Source organism: Tiliqua scincoides, chromosome 14 (assembly GCF_035046505.1).
Source record: "Tiliqua scincoides isolate rTilSci1 chromosome 14, rTilSci1.hap2, whole genome shotgun sequence".
In the NCBI taxonomy this organism is placed as follows: Eukaryota; Metazoa; Chordata; class Lepidosauria; order Squamata; family Scincidae; genus Tiliqua; species Tiliqua scincoides.
This window is the reverse complement of record NC_089834.1, coordinates 14,957,103-14,965,425: the sequence shown is the minus strand read 5'-3', so window position 1 is coordinate 14,965,425 and position 8,323 is coordinate 14,957,103. Positions and strand designations below refer to the sequence as shown.

Here is an 8,323-nt window from a genome sequence, read left to right as displayed (position 1 = left end):
TATTTCCCAGACAACATCTAGAGATCTCGACACAGCAGCGAGTGGCAGATGACCAGAAGAGAAAGCTCCTTGCCTCTGCTCCATCATGTTCGCCATCCACAAGACCTCACATGAGCAACAAGCAAAGAGGGAACGATCATTTGAAATCTGAAAAGCAGCTGTCCAGACGTGGCCTTGATTCCCAACCAAGAATTCTAAGCCAACAGCATCCCGGTGATGTAAAGAAAGGCAGGATGTAAACATTTAACATAAGCGTTGGGGTCAAGTAGACCAGTAATAAATTTGCCTGGCCCAGCAAGCTTCCTGGTTTTCTTTGCAAGATTCCCCCCCCCCCACTCTTTGAATACCCCAGTAACATCTTCTTAGTAACCGTTTTATTAAAGAAAGTTACAAAATGACATTAACCCCCCCCCCCAAAAAAAAAACAGCATTCAAGCTAGCAAAGAGTAAAAGCATTTGACTTAACACAGGTCTGATGAAAAACCAGCTGAGTCTGGTAATAAATTATATAGTCTCGAGAAATCAGCACTTCCCAGTGGACAACCAAACAGAACATAAATGGTATTTTTGCTCGGGAAGCACAGTGCCACTGAAACTCCCCCCCCCCCCTCCAATGCATGAAAGGAATGGAACATTGGCTCACCTTTTGGACACACACAAAATCAATGTACACCAGGCTTTTCCTTTCCTGGTCTCTCCTCAAAGCTAGCCAAATGTGAGACAGGAGAAACCACACAGTACTTATAAAAAAAAAACCGCTATTGGAAAGCCAAACTCTCCCTAGTTGTCAAAACAAACCCTTAAAAAGAGCCTGTGACGGAACCACAGAAAACAAGAGATATCTTTCAGCATACCCAGAAAGGGAAAGATGGATCCTCACTACTGAAGTTGCTGGGTGATTACTGGGTTGCTTTTAATGGCAGCTGAGCAATGGTGCAGATCTCAGATTTGTTCTGCCAGAATATGATTCATTCATGTAATTGTGCCAGCACAAGCTTTGGGCCATCAGGCTGCCTTTTTAAATCAGTCTTAAGCATACCCAAAGCAGGTGCAGTTTTCTCTGTTAAAAAATAAAGACCAAAATGTCCATGACTGACAACTAATCGTGCTGAAAAGCCGAGCTCAGAGGTCTGCAGAGCTCGGCGCGTCTACAGACTTTAAACTGGGCAGTTCTCGCTATTAATTAATTCAAGTGGAGCTCTGCAAGACCTGCCCTGGAGCCGTGGATCACAGTCTCTAAATATACGACACTTCTGCCTAACTCAACAGGGTTTTCTGTTTAGGTAGAGAGCACCAAAACTTTAAATTTAGCTTTCTTCCAAATAGCAAAGGTGGTTCAGAGAAATACGAGAAGACGCAGCCCACGTCTTGTGGGATTATACGTTTTTGACATTGTGCTTCGGTCAGCTGCAGTTGTAGGTTCAAGACAGTCCCAGATCAAAACACGACAGCATTGTCAACACAAGTTGTAAACTAGCATTGTCATTTGTCACTAAACCGAACCGCATCCAGCTTGCACCACTGGTGTGAACAGTTAAGCCCGTCCTCCACCTGGCTATGAACTTCGCCCACAGCTGCAATCTGAATTGGGAAATTGCACACAGGTGTTGACAGTGCTGCTAGGAGGCCAATTTAAGTTTTTTTTTCTTGGCCTTCATGACAGCTGGCAGCGATATCTTGAAAGCAGTCCTGGAACAAGACAAAAAGGGTGATCAACGTCGGCTGGGTGGATCCAGGCTGTGTATGTTCCACCTGCCCTGTCAGCAAGTCAATATTCTGCATCTAGGAAAACTAGAATGAGTACCCAGAATGGGTTACGAAAATTACATAGCAATGCAGATATTCACTTACAAAATTTTAGGACATCAGGACAGCCCAGCTGGGCCAGATCAAAGATCCATTTATTCCATCGTCCAGCCTCCCCAGTGATCAAGCAGATGCCTCCAGGAAGGCCCACAAACCCAGCCCTGCTATTGTCCCACAGAAGCTGGTACAGTAGATCCTCCTTATCTGTGGGCTGGAATATCTGGATGTCGAGCCCGTGGCTGGAGGGCCTCAGAGGACCTGCCAGTCCCAACCGGAAGGTATTTCTGGTTTGCACTGGCAACTTCCAGTCAACTCTGGAGGTGTTCTGAAGCACAGGGAGTCTGCATGCTTTCTGGTCGTATCCAGGAGGGCTTCCGAGGATGCTGGGAGGCCGTGTGTGACCTCCATAGGCCCAGGTGTGGCCCCCAGATAAGTAATTGCAGTGCCACACAGGCCTCTCCCCAAAGATTCCATTATCCACTGAATTTGGTGTCCATTCTATAACGTTCGCTACCCAGCCCAGTTCGGCAAACACCATAAACAATTCTAAGCCCCTCTCTCTGCAACAATGAGGGCACGAAATTTACTTTTAAGTCCGAGAGGATTAGAAGCCCAAAACAGAGACACCCTGCTGTTACATCTTTCTAAAATAAAAAGTATACTGGAGACACTTACTCGCAAGTCGTACAAATTGGACTGAAGGTGCAGAAGACTGGAAAATAAAACAGACACATTCAGACTGGGTGCCTTAAGATTACAGAAGCCAAAACACAAACTGGATAAAGCCAATCAGATAAAAACCTTACTTGACAAACACACGGAACAGACGTAACCGATTTCGATGAGATTCCGGTGGCAGAAGCAGGCAGCTCGGTAGTCAACATGAACAGGGGGTGGCAGGATGAGCTGGGATCTTTGCTCTTGGTCAGGTAGGTAGACACACTGGAATGGGAGAGAGGTTTGAAAATCTGGAAGGAAGGTGGTTGTCCTGGACTGAGAGGGAGAGGTCACAGCCCCCGCTTTGCATACGAAGACAAGTTCAGTCCTTCTCAAACTCACCAGCAAATACTGCAGAAGAGATGGCATGTAGGGGACTTTCAAGTAGAGACCACCAGTAATATCACAAGCCTGGAAAACATGGCAGTGTTCACTTAGGTATACAGAGCTACCTATGTACAGGGCTCTTTACAGAGAATGAGAGGACAGGTACCTGCCCCAAGGGGCTCCCAATCTCAAAAGAGACACGGGGGAGACAGCAGAAGAAGGGGAGGGAAATGGAAGCAGGGATAGACACAGGAAGGGCATGCAGTGATTGGAGCTTCTTGTGCAGGGGCACAGGAACAGCAGGGGCAGGACAAAGTCTTCACAAAGGAGACAGATTCGGAGGAGGAATTTGAAAGAAGTCAGAAAGGGGGTGACACAGAGGCATTCTAGGAGGCAGCTCCTGGCACGAAGAGCATTGAGGGATAGATACCTGCTGTAAAAGCCCCGAATCCGAGTCCAAAATGCAGGCGTCGATCAAAATATTCTGAAACGCCATAACAAAATAAAAACCACTCAAAACTAGACACGACAGGGCAAAACGGATGCCACTTTTTAAATCAACACCTCAAATATACCCAGCAATAGGTCTAACTTTTAAGACAGCAAAAAGTGTGTGGGGCTGTGTTATTACAGGAAAATATGTTGAGCTGGGATGAACAGGGGCTCTCCCCTTGCTAAAAATAAGGGAGGAAGCCCTTTACAGGTGCTGATTTAGCAGTAGCACCTCTGATCCACACACACACCCCCATCCTCAGTACTTGTTCTGGATCTCAATCCTGTCCATTTTGAACCACAATGCCATGCACACCTAGCCACTTCCTCCCTACCCCAGTCACAGAACGCAGCCCCCTGGAGATTTGCTGAGGCCCACCAGGCAAGTTCAGCATATGGACAGAAAAGGAACCTTTGCAAATCACTCTAAAGAGAATTGAGAAGATTAGCAACACAACATGTTAAAACCCTTGGCATCACCTGTTTCTGGGCCGCGAAGATCACATTCATGAAATTCATGTACTGCAGTGTGCTATCCTCTGCAGCTTTTATGACCTAGGAAAGGTGATCAACATTTATTAGTCTACCACACTTGACTCGACAGCTGCTCTTGTGTTTCAACTTTTAAATAGAGAAGTCTTACCAAAATCCTGGATTTAATTTCTTGACTGGCTGGTGTATTGAATGGGGGGGGGGGGGGGAAGGAGAAAAAATGGGAAACATAAGTCTCTAAACCATTCTGTATATTATCCTATGAAGCTCTGTGATCTTTCCTCCCAGAACAACCCTCAAAGAATATGTTCTCACCCTCCCACCACTTGTATCCATCAGTTCCATGTGTGTTACATACAACCACACATAATCATAGTTTATTTTCATCATGGTTAAACACCATCTCTGAATACCTAAAGCATGACTAAGGGATTCATCAGTAACCAAGAAACTATGGTCTGAAGTAGGTTTGGAAACAATGGTTAGCATTTCACCAGTGTTAAGCATTACAATTGCACCAGGCAAACTGTGGTTAAGGTGACTTTCCCATCTCTCTGTCTGCCAGCACATCTCACATCTCCCTAGACATGCTATCTTGATCCAGGCTTGATCCAGGCTTAGCTTAGCAAGCAAAATTCTGATTTCACTGTTTCCTTAGGATCTTAACCCAAGGAATTACTTTAACCCCTAAAAGGGTTAAGGCAACCGATTGTGCAATGGTTAGGTTTTAAGCCTGCACAGGGCCGAAGCATGTCCAGCCACTCCACAGGAAACACCACATGCAAAAAAGCACAAGCGTTAATTCTGAAAGCAAGTGAACTCACTGAAAACGTAGTCAGAGTTGGAATAACAAAGTTTTGAGCTTCCATTTGCAAGAAACGCCTCCCCTCCCCATTCGTTCCTATTTCTCATAACTCATTAACAGTTTAAAACCAGAGAATTCTGTACCTTTGCCTCCTTTCGTCATCCTGTGAATATCTAGGAGATGCAACGTTTAAGGAATCAATTTGACAACATTTTTCGGGAGCACCTGGACAATACCAGGACATAACCTTTCAGATCTTGTTATAGCAGAGAGGAAAGTGGCAAAGTTTATTTTCAAGGAAGACATGAGATCGATGTGATACAGTACTTACCCCATATCCTCACTCCCTATAAATGCAACTACAATTACAAATCTAAAGAAATTACATATAAACAAGCACGCAGGAACATAGCCCATCCCCTGAAATGGCTTCCCAGTACATGTATGGATTGCCAGGTCTCCCTCCTCCTCTGGATCCTTTCTCAGAACTCATCTTACCTGGTAAGCCCATCAGTCCTTCCCCCCCCCCAAAAAAAAATGTGGCCAGGACTATGCAAGAATAATTGGATTGGCTCACGTTGATTCCTCACTGCCCTTGTCCATCCCTAAACTTCCCCCCCCCCCATTAAAACATAGGCCTGCTCTATACATTGTATATAAATGACACCGCATAGATAAACCACTTGCCTAACATCTAAGAGCACAAAATACAAGCACGTCTGAATCACATCAGTTTCAGAAGGATACAGCAAAGTGCTTTAGCAAGAGATCCTGCCAGGAGTGTTTCGGTCTGTTGCCCCTTTATTTCAGCTGCAACAACAACAAAATTGCACAAATAGATACAATACTGAATTTTCTGGCACTACAAGAGACACACATACTCCCAAAACAAAGTGAACTGAAGCAGCAGCATCTTACTTTTGGTCATGAGGTCCTTCACCTCCGCCGCAATAGTTTCATTGATGGTCGCTAGTAACTCATACTTTCCATCTTTGCTGCCAAATATATTAGAGTCTCCCCCCTCTCCAAAGAGATCAGCGGCCGTCCAGTGCTTTCCAGGGTACAGGAAACGGCTAAGAAAATTGTAAGCACAGGATTAAGCTGCGTTAAATACAATAGGTCTTCACTGTCACAAGTAACACAAGGCATCAAACAGCAGACTTTAGACTCAAAGCACACATTTATTATTATTATTATTAACAGTAATTCTGAGTGAAACTGAGGAAGTGCGGCTGCATTATTTTATTCTTATAGTACCTTTAGCTCATAAAATGAGCTAAATAAAATAGAGCTCATAAAATAAAAATAATTTATTTATTATTATTAGCATTATTCTCTTCCCTGACCTCAAAATAACACTGCAAGGTAGGTTAGGCCAACAGCACCCTCTGCACACTTGCACTCACCTAGGGTGAGTAGCTACAAACCTCTAGGCAAACAGCCTAAGCATATGAGTTATCTTGCTAAACTGGACCAAAGTACTGTTTTCAAAAGAGACTAGCCTTGTACACCAGTAAAACTCAAAAGCAGAATAAGAACCCCAAAACTACATCTGCTCCCTTGCTACCCTTTTACTCCCCACTTCTCTATCCCCAAAGCCACAATCACAAAGAGCGACAATACCTTTCTTGGATATGACTGGCTATCACAGCAAGTTTGTTGTTGCGGTTCATAAATAAGTGAGAGTTTCCCAACACCATGGCTGCATCGAGGCATTGCGAGAGTGTAAACTGTGAGGAAAAGGACAGAAAAACACTGAAGACCACAAACATTCAAAAGCAACAAACTAAACCAGTGAGCATCTCAGCAAACTGTATTTATGATTGAGGAGCAATTACTATGCATATACCGTGTTTTCCCGATAATAAGACCTATCCTGAAAATAAGCCCTCCCCTTACTGTGTAAGATTCCTCTAAAATAAGCCCTCCCCCGAAAATAAGCACTATTGAGATTGCTACTGTAGTGAAGGTGATCCCCTGCGCTACACGCTACATTACGGTACCCTCTGTATGCACCGTCCCGTCCCCCCCCCGGGTGAAACGCACGCCGCGCTCCGAGCTGCATCCAATCAGAGCTGCAGCAGTGAGCGCGTCATCCTGTTCTTCCCCAGTGATTTGCTTGCTGGCGCCATTGAGAGCAGTGCCGCGGAGGAGAGCTGAGGCAGGACAACATAAAAACCCGGTATGTAAGCGGGAGCGAGGGGGCATGATGGAGGATAAAAGGGGCATGATGGAGGATAAAAGAAGAACTCAGGGGGCATGATGGAGGATAAAATAAGCACTCAGGGGGCATGATAGAGGATAAAAGAAGAACTCAGGGGGCATGATTTGTTCACATTTACCTGTTTATTAAAATTGCTGTCAATGTTCATTAAAATAAGCCCTCCCCTGAAAATAAGCCTTCTGGTGTTTTTCTGTCCAAAAAAAATAATAAGACAGTGTCTTATTATCGGGGAAACACGGTATATATGCTACTTTTATTGAAAAAATCCCCCCGTCCTGTCCTGTCCTGCCCAGTCATACATTACATCACAGCTTGGCATACATAAAGACAACAATGTGATTTCATGACCTCACATCATGAAGAGGTCTTACCTCCGATCCGCCTAATGCCTGCTTTCCCCACCAGATAGGATTCGTGTCAACGATAATGACTAAGAGATTCAGCTCATCATCTGGGAAAAAATGGAAAAAATTATGCATGCAATTTATATATATAACACTATAAACATTTATATACGTACACACATATATAAAATGAGACTGAGTTGCAAAATTAACATATAATGAGAATTGGGACCCCAGTGTCACTCACACACTGTATATACGTATACTATACACACACGAAAGATATATATATATATATATAAAAAAACATAAACCACCTATGTAAAGGTGGTCTATGTGGTCTATGTAAACCACCTTGGATTAAAGTCTGAGGAGAAATCTGACGACCAAAGAAAGGCGGTATATAAATACCTGTCTAAATAAATAAACACAGATATATACATATATATGTATGTAAATGAGAATGGGCTGCAAGAGATATACAAGATATACAAGATATAGCTACATATAGAGAGAGACTGGAGATCCCCCCGCACGCGCGCGCACACACACAGCTAGACATATATATATACACACACACACATATATATACGTGTGTGTGTGTGTGTGTATATATATATATATATATATATATATATATATATATACGCACGTAGTATAAGGCCTGCTGGCCAAGGCCCTGCCCTGCGGTTGCCTCACCACCTCCCAGCCTTCACAGGTAGGCTGCCTCTGGCCATGGAGGCTCCACCAGCAGGACCACCTCAAGAGGCCTGGGAGTTGGTGACAGTTACACCCCCCCCCCCACAGCCCAGCAAGGCAACTGGGACCCCCCCCCCACAGCCCAGCAAGGCAACTGGGACCCCAGCTCTGGTGTGACTGGGATGGGGGGGAGGGGCAGCCCTGAGGCCTCACACTCACCCCCGCTCATGGCGCCCAACTGGCAGCAGGGACAGCACAACCTGAGCCTCTCGTCGCTCGAAAGTGACGTCACACACAGCCCGGGCGCGCCACTGACAAGTGATGCATAAACAAACGCCAGAGTTGCCCATCTCACCGTCCAATGCGCGACTTCCGGTTTTATGGCAGGCGCACCGGAAGTACACGCAGCCCGTGCCG

At 45.0% G+C, this 8,323-nt stretch overlaps 1 protein-coding gene across 1 annotated transcript; it reads right to left on the bottom strand.

Moving 5' to 3' along the window:
- Positions 1-413: 413 nt before the first annotated feature.
- Positions 414-8,232, bottom strand: GTF2H3 (general transcription factor IIH subunit 3). The gene is made up of 13 exons (XM_066609754.1): positions 8,126-8,232; positions 7,235-7,314; positions 6,263-6,369; positions 5,558-5,712; positions 5,387-5,449; positions 4,783-4,812; positions 3,986-4,014; positions 3,823-3,897; positions 3,281-3,334; positions 2,866-2,934; positions 2,613-2,748; positions 2,482-2,518; positions 414-1,689 (listed from the first exon to the last, which is right to left on the bottom strand). The coding sequence occupies exons 1-13, from the start codon at positions 8,133-8,135 to the stop codon at positions 1,620-1,622; spliced, it is 915 nt and encodes a 304-aa protein (XP_066465851.1). The 5' UTR covers positions 8,136-8,232; the 3' UTR covers positions 414-1,619.
- Between the last annotated feature and the right edge of the window lie 91 nt (positions 8,233-8,323).

Bases quoted from the DNA above. Each gene is read 5' to 3' on its own strand.
- GTF2H3 (XM_066609754.1), bottom strand. The intron at 5,450-5,557 runs GTAAGATGCTGC...TTGTTGTTGCAG, and splicing joins GAAGGACCTCATGACCAAAA to CTGAAATAAAGGGGCAACAG. The intron at 4,813-5,386 runs GTATCCTTCTGA...TGCATCTCCTAG, and splicing joins TCTTGCTAAAGCACTTTGCT to ATATTCACAGGATGACGAAA.